The sequence below is a fragment of the Oryza glaberrima genome, chromosome 1 (genome assembly GCF_000147395.1).
Source record: "Oryza glaberrima chromosome 1, OglaRS2, whole genome shotgun sequence".
NCBI lineage: Eukaryota > Viridiplantae > Streptophyta > Magnoliopsida > Poales > Poaceae > Oryza > Oryza glaberrima.
In genome coordinates, this window is record NC_068326.1 from 16,996,558 (window position 1) to 17,011,332 (window position 14,775).

The following is a 14,775-nucleotide window of genomic DNA, read 5'->3' on the forward strand; positions in this document are numbered from 1 at the left end:
TTAGTGTATTTAGAATGTAAGTTCCAAAATTACATATGTAAATCTTAAAATTATGTATGTAAATCCTAAAATTACATATGTAAGTGGTGTGTAAATGGGATGTAAGCTATTGTGTAAATTTGTATAGGAGTATCTAATCATCATGCAACATAAATCGTTGAATAAAACAGTCAGATTCGGTAATCTTTGAATAAAACGATTAGAAAAAACAGCAAAGCGTGTGTGCTGATGCCCTGCGAGCACGAATCCACACACGATGCCCTGCGAGCACGAATCTTCATGCCAATCTTAAGGCTGAAAATTCGACTGTGTTTATGATAAAAATCTATCGCCATAATTATAGACAATAAAAAAAGAAAGACCTTAAAATGGCTCGTCACTATCCGCACGACGTCCCCACCATTGGGATGGGTGCCTATTTCTTGGAGACCGTTGACTCCTCTCTCTCTATTTCCAACCGCTTCTACTACTCCACTATTTGCCAAGCCAATCGGGAGATCGAGCAGAGCTGCAGAGAGCAGAGGGAGATCGGAGATCGAGAGCGCGCGGGGGGAGCTAGAGCTAGGTAGCGAGGGAGGCTGCTGCAGCAGCGAGAAGCCCAAGCCCCTAGGGCGATGGCGGCGGAGGCCGGGAGCGGCGGCGTGGTGAAGCACATCCTGCTGGCGCGGTTCAAGGAGGACGTGGCGCCGGAGCGGCTGGACCAGCTCATCCGCGGCTATGCCGGCCTCGTCGACCTCGTCCCTTCCATGAAGGCCTTCCACTGGTTGGTGTTCTTGTCTTCCCACCCGCCTGCTTTCGATCTCCTCGTCTCGTACAGATGCACCGTTTATCCCCATTTGTTCGGTGCCTGTCTGGTGCTCGACGAATTGTTCGGCCGCTGGTTTGGGAGCACTGCGAATTGTCGAGTACTAGAACGTATCACAGTTGTAAATAGTGAACGGGTTTTGGTAGCTTTCATGGATCTAGTGAGTCGGTGATATTTCTACGCACTAGGCAAACTTTTTATGTTTGAAAGGAAGGTAAAAGATATGCTCATATGCCTGGTGTATATTGATAATAAAACATAATGATTTAGAGAACAAAACCAATTATACAGGACTACGGGTTAGAGAAGTTATACGGTTACTTTCCCGATTGTACTAGATCTTTCAGTTTTCTTTGGCTGCTAAATTCGGCAATTTGATACTCATAAACACAAAATGATGACCGAATTACCGACGCGTGACGCTTCCGACTAAAGAACGTCAAGGCATGGCGCGCCCCCCTCAGACTCAGAGGACCAACGCTGTAGTCAAAATAACATGGAAGTTAGGTTAATCAAACAAATGGTCCTCCAGGTGAAAACCATTATACTCAAATAACTAGTACTCTCTCCGTCCCAAAATATAAAAAGTTTTAGAGTTAGACATAGTTATTAAGAAAGTACTCCCTCAGTTTCACAATGTAAGTCATTCTAGCATTTACCACATTCATATTGATGTTAATAAATCTAGACATATATATCTATCTAGATTCATTAACATCAATATGAATATGGGAAATGCTAGAATGACTTACATCGTGAAACGGAGAAAGTAGGTAGAAGTGAATAGTAGAGGGTTGTGATTAGATGAGTAGTGGAGGTAGGTAGGAAAAATGAATGGTGGAGGGTTGTGATTGGTTGGGAAAAGAATGTTGGTGAAGTTGTTATATTTTGGGACAAATTCTAATGGCTAAAAGTTGTTATATTTTGGGACAAAGGGAGTAGTAAAATTTTCCTCTACCTTAAAGTTCTATGTTTGCTGTGAATGTGCCATGTGCAAGGAATTAACACATGTTGGTCCTATAGCATTTCGTATATTTAGGGACTTAAATGGTCTTGTTCACGACTTCAAGTAATGTAAGAAGAAAGCATGGCATCATGGATGCCAGTTATATTGTGCCACTAGGACAATTTACTTTTGTGTGTTTCATAATATACGTGTCCTTTTCTCTTCCAATATAAAGTGTAGATAAAAGTATCTGTGCATTATGCAAAAGAAATGGAAAATATCCTGTGTTTTTTTGTCGCACCCGTGTTTTCCAATGAAACTATAATTGGTTACTTGAACAGGTTTCTGGAATAATAATGAAGAAATGAGATAAACTTGCTTTCCAGTCTTCTACTAGTGTGACTGACCTCCCTCCTAGGTCAGGAGACCAAGTTGCCATCAGAACATTGTGTCAGTTATTTCACTGGCCAATATGAACCCTTCTAAATTATAATGCATTTACAGTTTGTTGCCACAATCCTTTCCCATGGTCAATAGCTTCCTCCATTTGCATAGGAGGCAGTTTACTAACCTTGGAAATTTAAAACTCGATCCTCCATTCTACTTTGGGACCAAGCGAAACTCTTTTTGGTCCACCACCTTGCCACAGGAAAGCCCTTCTGGATTTATCCATTTTATCCCTTAACCATTTCTGGTAGCAAAAACACGGACACGATAAATGTGGGTGCATGTTTTTAGCAGTAGTCGTTTAACACATTTCCCCTGTTGGATAAAGAACCAAGATCACATTTGGGACATCTGTCAAATCATTTTTCTTGGTGCAAACTTGCTACATTGATGATCCATGTATCAAACCATAAATGTGCTGTTTAATTTGCAGGGGAACTGACGTGAGCATAGAGAACATGCACCAAGGATTCACACACGTATTTGAGTCCACTTTTGAAAGCACAGAAGGAGTCAAGGAGTACATTGAACACCCAGCACATGTTGAATTTGCAAACGAGTTCCTGCCTGTGTTGGAGAAGACCCTCATAATCGACTACAAGCCAACTATCGTAAATAACAGCTGAGCTAATAACAGTTTGGATGCTTCTTTCATCGTTAATTGCACTTCAGAATGTCTGGGAGAATTTTATTTTTAGTTACCCAAATTTGAACTTTCATGCTGAATAAATTTGCCCGATATATTACCTTTCGAGAGCAGTTGTTCAATTTGTTGTACGAAATCCAAATAGTTTGCTTGTTATGTTTTAAAAAGCTAGCCTCCAATATACTCCTCCTTTTCATAATATAAGATGTTTCAATTTTTTTTAAGTCAAACTTCTACAATTTTGACCAACGTTTATATAGAAAAACATAGCAACTCTTATAACACCAAAATAGTTATATTAAATCTAACATTGAATATATTCTGATAGTATATTTGTTTGGGGTTGAAAATATTGTTATGTTTTTTCTATAAATTTGGTCAAACTTAAGTTTTTGAAGTAGAAACTTTTTTGAAGTAGAAAATAGTCAAAGTGTCTTATAATATATACCATACCTGAGTTTTCCTTTAAGCACTTGCAGTTTTTATTATACTTCAAATAAGTTTTTTGATGTCAAATACGTTAACCTCTGTATTATCCAAGATTTTGTGCAGTAAAAACTGTGTGATACTGAGTCTGAGAGCGGAATTGTATAACCAAGAATAATAGAAGAGTATACTTCATGGTTCTACAAATCAATAGGAGTCCTTTGTGTTGAACTTCAAGTTTACTGTCCTCTATCCAAAACAGGCTTGTTTAGAGTCCACTGAGTTTTCCACTTGACAAAACTCGATTAATCATGCATAGATAACATTTGCAGAGCTCCTCAATAGAAACAGATTTAATTCATCCATTCTTGAACTCAGAAAATAGATGCTGCTTTACAATGTGCAGTCAAACCTAAACTGTATTCACTAGTACAAGTAATATGATTTGTCACATGAACATGGGAATAGCAGATTTTATTTTCAAAAGTTTTTGATTTAAGAAGGTAATAGTCAAAGATATATGTAATGAGGATCGTGTTGATATTTTGTTTGGAGGAGCCTAAGATTCTAAAAGTCTTGTTGATTGGTAGTTAGCTTATGAGAAGCTAGGTTTTCTAGTTTTTGACTTTTAGGGCATATTTGGCACAGCTCCAGCTCCAGCTCCACCTTTTCTAAAGCTGGAGCTCAGCCAAACAGTTTCGGCTCACCTAAAATAGGAGCGGAGCTAGATGGAGCGCTCTCATAAAATAAACTAGGGATGTGGAGCTGGGTTTTGGCTGCTCCATAAATCTACTCCAGACCCAACTCCTGGAGCTAAAATTTGAAGTTGAAATTCTACCAAACAGGGTCTTAGTTCATCTTTTGAATTCTACAGCTACAGATTCTCAGAATCTAGATAACAATGGCAGGAAGATAGGGAGCCTTTGGGTCAGGCTCTAGGGACCTACCCCGAGTAGCTCACGCGATCACTCCTTTGTGCCCTCGCTCCTAGACATTGACCTCCCCACACACCTTAAAAGCGAAGTCATCCTCCTTCTATCCACACTCCGACATTAGAGCGTATTAATTAAGTAACCACCAAATCTAAAGTTTAATTCTCGATCACCTCGTAGCACATCTCTAAGAGCATCTCCAACATACTCTCTAAATCTGACTCTCCAAATATCTATTTGGCCAGCTTGCCAAAAAAAAAAAAAGGAGAGCCAAATTTATATTTCACTCCAACATCCTGTCTATTACATTCTCTATTCTAACCATAGGTCCCACATGTCATTTTCTCACTCACATTATTCCCCTCTCTATCTCGATTGCAACGGGATGGAGGACCAAGTGAGGATGGTGGTAGTTGAAAGGCATAAGTGGCGGCGAGGACGCGGCCAAGGGAGAGGAAAACGGCAACGACGCGATAGCGAGAACTCGCCACCTACTGGGCGCGGCTCAGGGGAGGGGGGCTGCTTCTCCACTGTCAATAGGGCCCCATCGCTTGCACACTTTCGGGACCCCTCTCGGGATGTGGAGATTGTCGCCACTGCCGACACACGATAGCCCCAAGCTTGCCTCACTAAAGTCTAGCCCGTGTTGCTAATGCTACTCGCACCGGTAGGGGAGGTGATGGCGGCGGAGGCCAATTCAGCGCAGAGGATGGCAAGGAAGGCAGAGACGGACGACAGAGGATGAGGAGGCGTCGGCGTTGGAGGGCATGTGCTAGAGAGAGAGGCGGCTTGGAGGGACGAGCGCGACAGGAGGCGCACGAGGAGGATAGTAGCCGCCTACCTTGTGGACGCCGACTCTAGAGGCAGGGAGAGGGGGGGGAGTGTTTCCAACCAGGGCGCCAAAGGGAGAGGTAGTTCGCAGCAGCGCTATTGCTCCTCCTCGCACGTTGGAGGAGGCGAGGGGGGGAGGGGGGAGTATTTGGCCAGCCATATGGCTTATGGCTTGGCCATTTGGATAGAAAGGTCGTTGAAGGGCTTTTTTTTTTTCTTCACGAGCTAAAATTTGGTTTGGAGAACCACCTAGGCATTCTCTCGGAGATGCTCTGTAGGCTTGTCGATTGTAGACTAGGGGCATATTACTAGTCGTTAAAAAAATTGAGTTTGTCTTCTTCTCCCATCTGTCTTTTCATCTACATATCTCCAATCTTGTGTGGAGTGCCGCTCCAATAGACGACAGATGAAACAATGATTCTAGACTAGAGAAAGAAAAGATCTCAAATCCAAAGTTCAATTTCTCTTTTATAATTCTATTCAGGTTTTCTCCTATACGTAATCTTTAGTTTCTCTCATCTAACTAGGGTATAGGTGGCAGATATGGCAGGTTCGGCAGAGGCATCTACCTCAACTAGGCATAGGTGGCAGATACGGCAGTGTCGGCAGAGGCCAGCAATGGAGGCTAGATAACTCCTGGTTGTAGTACCCTCTGTGATCTCTTTCTCTCTCTCTCTCTCGTGTCCCATGAACTACTCCCTCCGTCCCATAATATAAGGGATTTTGAGTTTTTGCTTGCACTGTTTAACCATTCGTCTTATTCAAAAAATTTTAGAATTATTATTTATTTTCTTTGTGACTTACTTTATTATCTAAAGTACTTTAAGCACAATTTTTCGTTTTTATATTTGCATAAAAATTTTTTTGAATATAACGATTGGTCAAACATTATAAGTAAAAACTCAAAATCCCTTATTATGGAACGGAGGGAGTACTGTTTTTCTGAAGTTTCTCAAGGTCAGTTGTTGAAGTATTGCTACTGCTAGGTACGTGCAAGAATAAGAATTTTGATAAGCATTGATACTTTTAGGTGGTGTTACTAATTAAGAACGAGCGGTACGAAAGAACAAGAATGAAGAAACTTGTTGACAAGAACTACTAATTTGAGCCATTCTGAATTTTGAGAAGAAACTAATTTCGTTTATGCCAGCATCTAGTTCTACCACCGTAACAAACAATAACCAATCTATCCATCTCCGTTATAACAAAATAAAATTAAGCATTATCGATATAAAAAATCGACCATCATATATTACTTACAAAAACTTATCCATCTACAACATACATTACCACCATGATTTAAACATGACCCTGAATCAAACAAATTATCAAAATTTAACATAAACTTACAATGCCTACCAAATCATCCTATAAATAATTCAATATAATTTGCACATATGCAAACAATTCTCATCCACACAAAATTCCAACCTCTAAATTAGCAACACACTTATCTCAGTCATACTTCGGGCCCAAAAGAACTCCTGATCTCCTAATCTCCAAATCATCTCGTAAAACTGACAAAAAGAAAGCGAGACGGAGGAAGATAACCTTTCCTTGTCAAATTGCTCACGAAATCCACTATAAAACGGATCTATATCAACCAGATTTGAAGAGATTTTGAGAGAGGAGCACAGCTTTCTTAGTTGGCTGCGAAGTGGAAGAAAGGCGCTGCGCAGCCCTCTTGAAGCTACACAGGAAATTTAGCCATCTTGCATACCTTGCTTGCAGAAATATTTGTGCAAAGCTACATCATGATATAGGTGGCACATAAGTGAACACTACCTGGAGGTATCATTTCCCCATCATTTTTATTTTTCTCAGATTGTCTTGTAGCCATTTGTGTGAAAGATGAGAGCTAGAGACCTTCAGTATAGGCCTCAAAATTGAGATGTGATTCTGTTGCACAGTAACTAAGCATTTGATGTTGTAATGTGTAAACAAGTTTTATGTTGTGCAGGATGAGCCAACCAGCGAACAGATGTGACGAATAATATCAGTTGAAGCATTAGGACGAGCTGCACTTAATGCCTTCTGAGACATGTCCGACATCAATTTCTCATCACCTGAAAAATGAAAATTGCTCAGTACACATCACTGTGACCAAAGAACAAGATTACCACGAAACAGAAAAGAGTTAAATGATCAATCAGATGCTATGGACATTGGTATGAAATTCTAAATGATCAATTTGGGTATAGGATCTATTCCAGACTTTTGAGCAACTTAGGGGGATCAGGTCATTGCCCAGTCATAGCCGTGCAGAAAAATATAAATTATTACCCATATTCTTGTCTATTCTGTTGGGTCAGCTGTGTTCAGCCACATGATTAAGACTGAATTTTACAGGTTCTTTGACCTGTATCCAATAGGAAAACCAAATTTTGATATGCAAATGTCATAAGTGTAATGTATATACTAGTGTACAGTGCTTTATGTATTTTGGCCTTTCACAAATATTTTACTTAGATCTGTAATTTGAACTGTCAAAACCTAAAAGTAATGTATGATGAATATTGGATATATGTCAAGATTATACCAAATTTGAGGTAGTGCAAAATTGGGACGAGAAATTTTACTTACAAGTAATTACTACTCTTGAACTACCCAAAAATGGTGTTAGATTTCATTCACACTACCAAACTTTGGCATCAAACCAAATGGTAGCCTTTAGCAAATTCCTTTTGCGTACTCACTTGTGGAGCCATTAGCCATTTGCTATGGCCAATTGGCCATAGCAATAAAAACTAACCAGAAGCCAGAAGTAACAAAAACCAGCAGAAAGACCATTGGAATATTGGATATATGTCAAGATTTATCTGTCCTAGTTTAGTCAGTTCTGATCTTGCAGATATGGCACGCCACAATTCAATAAATTAAGTCATGAACTCCGAATTTACTGTGTTTAAGATTAGCATGTATAAGTCATGAAATTAAATACAGATGCCACGTACCGAAAACTTCATCAATTATAGATCTGAGACTACTAGAATCAAGTTCATCTTCTGTTATGACCTTTGCTCCCATGACATCAGCCATAATATATGCATTTTTGGTTTGATGGTCATCCACCATTGTTGGTAAGGGTATCTGAAGAAAGAGGGAATAACTCAAATTTGTGCAAAAACAAGTGATAAAAAAAGATGTTTACTAAAATGTTTATCACTGCATCTCAAACTTTGCCATAACATGTTTACAGCAAACCACCAAACAGTATGGACCATACTGTTACTTATCTAGTCTCCAACAAACAAATCAGTGCTGCATGTACCAACCATGATGATAGACTAGGTACTGAATCTATGTGTTATGCTAGACTATTGTAGAGTTAAACATGTATCCAGTAATAAATACTCTGTAACTCTGTGTACATATCTTGTATAACTATGAAAAGCATGGCCTCTGAAAACATATTATTATTTTATTTCAGTTGCCTTAAACATTGACTTCATCACATAGCTTGTAAAAAAATCTGAGCTACATATATCAATAATCGAAGGATAGAACAAGTTATTAATGAAAGGTTAATGCATGACACTGAGATTGATGAAGCATAAGTCTTCTGCTCTTCATTTCATCTGATTAATATGTTTCAATGAGCTGTTAAGATACTGCTAAAAATATACAAAAGGGCAAGGAACATAACCCTTATACTAGAAGCATAGAAGTAAAAAGACTTGCTATTCAGAATTTTGCAACGCCATCTCCAACTGCTTGTAACTTTGTTTAACAGTTACATATTTATGTGCCGCATGACATGGCCAGCAATGACTAAAACTCAGGGACCAAACATGGGCATTCTTAGATGCACCAAGAAGGATCACAAGGTAAAACGCATTGATTAGGCAACTAAAAGCCTAGAACTACATGCCCTTGTTTCATAGAATCCATTGTGTACAGTACCCATTAATGACCAGCAAGCAATTAGCCTTTCATATTGTTTGCAAATTGAAAGGTCTACGCATATATTATCGGTGCTCCAGACATGCTACCATATGGTAATTTCTTAAGCTGTTACAAGATTAATATTCATTGCAGAACAAGTGGTTTTGTACTGAACACATATATGTTTATCGGATGATATTTTTATAAAAGATAGAACACATAAAGTACATATGTTGAAAAGAAATGGAGTTCCATGACAGTATATGATACCAAAATTGATGGTTTCCCAGTGACCAGTACTTCAGTGCAACTCATAGAACCAGCTCGAGAAACTACAACATCAGCAGCAGCATATGCTTTGTCCAATTCATGCAAGAACCTTCAAAGAGGAAACAACATATATCATCAGCACACAGAACTGACTGTGAACTTAAAAATATGATAATTGTTCAACCTATACTTTACCAATCATCCTACTGCACAGAGCATTAAAAGCATTCCCAAAGAACATGCCCTTGACAGGCTGCAAATTTCTAGAATAAGGTAAAGGTAGTGGTGATGGTGAATCTCCTATCGGACCCCACCCAGTGTCACCACTACACACCACAGTATTTTATGAATTGTTCCTGAATTCCTTAATATTACAAAATAAATCTTCCGCATGCATTTCTCCTCTTACTTGCCCTTTCTATTCATGATTTTACACAGAAAGTTCCAAGATGACCGAATTGCCATGTGTCAGTTCATTTTACAATTAGCATGACCAAACATTGTCAAATGTTCCTTATAACAGATGTTTGATGAAAGATCCTTCTATTTGTTTTGAAAAATCTTAGGATCAACATGATTCATTTTTTATCCATGGCATATATTTACCTAGTACTCCCTTTGGTAAAAAGTATTTAACTTTCAGGACAAGATTCGGTCAAACTTTTAAAATTCTGACCATCAACAATTTCTTAAATGCTTAGTTTAAGAAACAAGAAATGGAATATGTAGATTTGCCTAAAAAAATACTATCATAATATAATAAGCTTCTTATATTTTTAAAACTTATTGCAATGTTAAATTGATTGTTAGAATTTTAGAAGTGTGGCCGAATGTTGTCCTAAACATCAAATAATATTTACCGGAGGGAGTATATCACAATCTTGGAAAACCTGCAAGCTGGATTCTGCATATGATAATTAGAGAAGTAGAGAACCAAACGGTATCTTTGGAAGTTTGGATTGTACAACTTTCAATGGGAATTTTGGATGATTCTAATCTTTCAAAGCTTTTCTTACATGTGTTGTCTAGAACATATAATTATTTTCTTATGCTCCCAAACAGGAAAATAACCATGAGTTCAGATAACCTGATATTTATTTTCCTTTTTAGAAGTTCAGGACATTTTCTCTCTACATACTTTTCTAGAAATGGTCCCTTCAAAATACATGACATCGTAGGAATCACCGAGCACATGACCTTCAGTATCTTGTTTATGAAGCAATGTCATGCTTCATAATACATGGCATTCCGATACTACAATTCTACGGTTCATGTGATTCTTTTTTTTTTCCCTTCCAAGAGGCCCTAAATAAGTTTTGCTGAAGCCATGTAATGACTGAATGATTCGGGAATGGGTTTGAGTTTACTGAATAAACCAAAGCTAGAATGTATGGTCACTTTAATAGTTTCTACTACCTTCTTTCATATTCAAGATAATGTCAAAAGATGATGCTCTTACTACCATTATATACTGGACTGAAAGAATAAGGAAGAAAAGAGAGTATTTCCCTGAGAAAGCAGAGTATTTCCCTAAGAGAACAAAAAAAGAGCCTAAACAAATATGATCAGTTCCATCGAATAAGGATAATTTGGCTATATAACACCAGCATTCCGAACTGAATTCCTCCCTTGAACTTCCATTGCTCAGTACTAACTTGCTAGTTGTGTGCATCCATTACTTCCATTACCATAGAAATACTAACTAGCCGTCATACATGTGTAAAATATAAATTTAAGGATGATTGGCCATCTTAATTTCTACCAAATTTTGACTAGTTCTATTGAAACAATCAGAAATGTAGTAGATGCTAATTATGAGAAGCACACAAAAGTAACAGCTGGATGCTCAGATCAATCTAGTGGCTAAACAGCACCGGAGAAATCCAAAGGAAAGGAACTCACGGGGTAAGAAGTAGCCGGCGGTGGCTCCTGACGAGGCTCTCCATCTCGCAGAACCCCTCCGGCCCTGTCTGCCATATGATGTACCTATTCCTCCTCTCTCTCAGCATCTCGTAGTACATGTTCAGCAACGCGACATTGATCTCCGGCGACCCCTCCGTACCACCAAGCACGAGCAGAACCTCCACCCCTTCCTCGCCCACAGTCCCAATCCTCGGGAAGAAGCTCGCCATGGCGTCGGCCTTGGAGATCCGGCACTTGCGGATGGACATGCGGACGGGGTTCCCGTAGACGGCGCACTTGCGCTTGGGGAGGAGGCGGACGGGGGCGTTGAAGCCCAGGAAGATGCGGCGGGCGAGGGGCGCCAGGAGGCGGGTGGCGGGGGCCGGGCCGGCGTCCTGGTCCTGGATCACGAAGGGGACGCCGAAGAGGAGCGCGGCGAGGCAGGCCGGGAGTGCCGGTGCGCCGCCGGTGGCGACGAGCACGTGGGGGCGGAAGCGGCGGAGGTGCAGCGCCGCGTCGAGGATCGCGTGCGGGAGGCAGCGCGGGATGGGAGCGAACGGGTAGGGCGCGGAGGCGGCCGCGTCGGACTCGAGGGAGGGGGGCGGGGCGCCGAGGAAGAGGGAGGCGGAGGACGGGAGCGAGGCGTGGAGCTCGTCGGCGAGCGCGATCGCCGCGTAGACGTGGCCCCCCGCGCCGCCGCACGCGAACGCGACGCGGAGTGGGTCGGGGTCGGAGGCGGAGTCGGAGAGGCGGCAGCGGAGGTGGAGGGAGCGGGCGCGGCGGCGCGCGGGAGAGGGGGAGAGGGTGAGGCGTCTGGCGCCGCGGAGGCCGCGAGGTGGATCGTCCGGGCTGTTGTATTGGGTGAAGCGAGGTAGAAGCGGAGACCGCGGCAGCGGCAGCGGCAGCGGCCGCGGCGCGGGGCGGGCGGTGGCTGCCATTCCTTCCGGCGACGGCGGAATGGGGGAGCACGAGAGCGAGGGAGGGTGGCGCGGGCGCTTGTGAACGGGTGGGGTGGTACAGGACAGGAGCACGTGGCCCCCGTGCTCCATTGTTTCCTTTCTTTTCTTTTTGAAGACTGTGTTCCATAGTTCAACCCACCTTCGGACAAAAGAGAAAAATCGAACATGCTTCATGCGAACACGCTTCATATAAGTCTGTGCTTTCAAGTGTGCATGGGGGTGTGGGACCTATGGAAGGGTCAATCAGAATGAGAGAGACGTATCGGGGTTTGTCTTCAAACTTCAAATAATTTTTTCTCCTAAACTATTTATCTGATCTAAAATCCGATTACACCATTGTATTTGTTGGAATTAAATCGTTATAACAAGATATCACATGATTATATTCCGATTAAAGAAAAATATAAGTTTCAAACTATTAATACTTCATGTTTCATACGTTATATCTATATGTTTCAGCGCCTGTTTTTACTGCCACTACCGTCCATCAATGCTTGCATGTAGGGGTGAAAACGGTACGGAAACGGACGGAAACATCTTTATCGTTTTTGTTTTCATATATCGGAATCGGAATCGGAAACCCCAGATATGAAAACGGAATCGAATATTATCGAAACCGAAAACGGAGCGAAAACGAACTGGCGCAAATACGGTACCGAAAATTTATCGGAATAAAAAATCGCTCAAACTGATAAATCCAATTCTCAAGTCTCAACGGTCAACGATTCATCATAAAACACAATCATATAAGTCCAATTATTAAGTATTAACAGTACATCACAAAACACAATCTATAGAATAAATTATCTATGTTTAAGAGAGTAATGATGTTGGTAAATCCCAATGAAGGAAAAAAAATATTCTTATGTAATTTTAGATTTGCATAACAAATAATTTCAAGAAAATAACAACAAACACCATGGTATTCACTATTAAGTGATTAAAAAAAGAACCCAGGGTATTTCAATTACAAAATTTCTGGAAATTCCGAAAAAAATTCTGGAAATTCCGAGAAGATTTCCAGAAAGTTTCCGACCGATTCCGAGTTCTGACGGAAACTGCCCTCATCATTTTCGATTCCATTTCCGAGAAAATATTTCCGAATTTGTTTCTGTTTCCGAAAAATTCTGAAAAAATTCCGACCGACAGATTCCATTTTCAAAAATAGGTCCGGAATCCGAAAAGTTTCCGTACCGTTTTCAGCCCTATTTGCATGCATGCATTTTAGCGGTCTTTAAAATGATTTTTTTTAAACTACTTATCCAATCTATGATTCGATCACACCGTTGTATTCGTTATAATTAAATCTTTACAACAAGATATCACAAGATTATATTTTGATGAAAGAAAAATATATGTTTCAATTTATTAACTCTCGTTGTTTCATAAGTGACACCAATATGTTTCAACGTGTATCTTCACTGTGTTTCATAAAATTTTTAAATGTTTCAGTTGCTGTTTTTTTTTTTGCACTATATATAAATTAATGTTTCACTTGTTGGTCAGCTACAACATTTTGACCAACCGATGTTTTTTGAGATATCGGACGTCCGATTGGTAATATTCTCCCGAAAGCACGACCGACCCATTGACCCAATGTGAAGCTTTTTAACGGTTATACTCCGACCGTTTTATATTATAGTAAATCATTTAACTTTTTTTATCATACTTCTTTAAGTTTCATCGAATTTATAAAAAATATAATAGTATTTTCAACACAAAATAAATATATTATAATAACATATTTAATGCTAGATTTAATACGATTAATTTGATATTAATTCAGATGCTATTAATTTTTTTATAAACTTGTCAAACTTAATATCTAGAAAAAAAAAGTCAAACAAATTATAATGTAAAACAAGTAGTATATATTCTACTGAGAAAACGGTCGCAAGAAATATGACAAAATAGCCACTCATGACACAATAATCCGTTTCCTCCTTGGAGGTGTTGCTCTCTTGTCTCTCTCCTTTTGGGTGAAAACCCAGCCCAGTTTTGGGCAAGAGTTGGCATCGGCTCTGTCGTTGCTTCCTTTCTTGGAGGCCTCGCCTTGTTGAACTCGCTCCTCCCTCGGTCACCATCGTGTCTCTTAGTTGTTTCACCACAGGTTTTTGTTTAGTCTTCTATGCAGGGTTTCACCGGCTTCCCCGTAGTAAGCCGTGCAGTTATATGGTTTTTGGTTCTGGTTTTCCTTATAAACAGGGCCAACTATCTTCTTCTTAATATATCGGTAGATCTCATACTGCTGTTTAGTTTAAAAAAAAAGTGGCCAATAATTATCCCATAAATGGTATACGGAGAAACTAAGAACAAGCACATCCAAAACAGCGTGACCTAGCCAACCATATAAACACGTTTCATTTATTGATGACGAGTGCAAAGCAATTACTGTCACTTAGTTATACATCACCCGCTGGATGACAATTAGAACATCATTTCACTTACTTTCCTATTTTCGGCTTTGCCTGATGAGAAAAGAAAGGGAAGAATGTTGGAAAAAAGCACACCTCAGATCAAAGAACAAAAGGAATACACGGTTACAAATTTATTAGACCCAGTTATCATCTGCTGATGGATCTATTATAGTATACTCCCTATATATTTGCAACATAAACTGTTCAGAAACCCTTTTCCTCTGGTAGACAAGGGGTTTATGTATACTCTGCTTGTACGTTTCGGCTCCCACATCCAAATTGCTGTTATCCTGACTGATCCTTATCAAG

The 14,775-nt window shown here is 40.1% G+C and overlaps 2 protein-coding genes across 2 annotated transcripts; one reads left to right on the forward strand and one right to left on the reverse strand.

Annotated features, from left to right (window-relative positions):
• The first annotated feature begins 440 nt into the window (after positions 1-440).
• LOC127764160 (stress-response A/B barrel domain-containing protein HS1-like) lies at positions 441-2,966 on the forward strand. The gene is made up of 2 exons (XM_052288997.1): positions 441-763; positions 2,632-2,966. The coding sequence occupies exons 1-2, from the start codon at positions 615-617 to the stop codon at positions 2,822-2,824; spliced, it is 342 nt and encodes a 113-aa protein (XP_052144957.1). The 5' UTR covers positions 441-614; the 3' UTR covers positions 2,825-2,966.
• Positions 2,967-5,941: 2,975 nt separating this feature from the next.
• On the reverse strand, positions 5,942-12,139 carry LOC127762914 (uncharacterized). Its single transcript, XM_052287451.1, has 4 exons — positions 11,091-12,139; positions 9,189-9,297; positions 7,988-8,123; positions 5,942-7,099 (listed from the first exon to the last, which is right to left on the reverse strand). Exons 1-4 carry the CDS (start codon positions 12,137-12,139, stop codon positions 6,981-6,983), a joined length of 1,413 nt encoding a protein of 470 aa, XP_052143411.1. The 3' UTR covers positions 5,942-6,980.
• Between the last annotated feature and the right edge of the window lie 2,636 nt (positions 12,140-14,775).

Bases quoted from the DNA above. Each gene is read 5' to 3' on its own strand.
- LOC127764160 (XM_052288997.1), top strand. From the start codon at position 615: ATGGCGGCGGAGGCCGGGAGCGGCGGCGTGGTGAAGCACATCCTGCTG. The intron at 764-2,631 runs GTTGGTGTTCTT...TTTAATTTGCAG, and splicing joins TCCATGAAGGCCTTCCACTG to GGGAACTGACGTGAGCATAG.
- LOC127762914 (XM_052287451.1), bottom strand. From the start codon at position 12,139: ATGGAGCACGGGGGCCACGTGCTCCTGTCCTGTACCACCCCACCCGTT. The intron at 9,298-11,090 runs GTGAGTTCCTTT...TCCTCTTTGAAG, and splicing joins CGCCGGCTACTTCTTACCCC to GTTCTTGCATGAATTGGACA. The intron at 8,124-9,188 runs GTATCATATACT...CTCTTTCTTCAG, and splicing joins CTGGGAAACCATCAATTTTG to ATACCCTTACCAACAATGGT.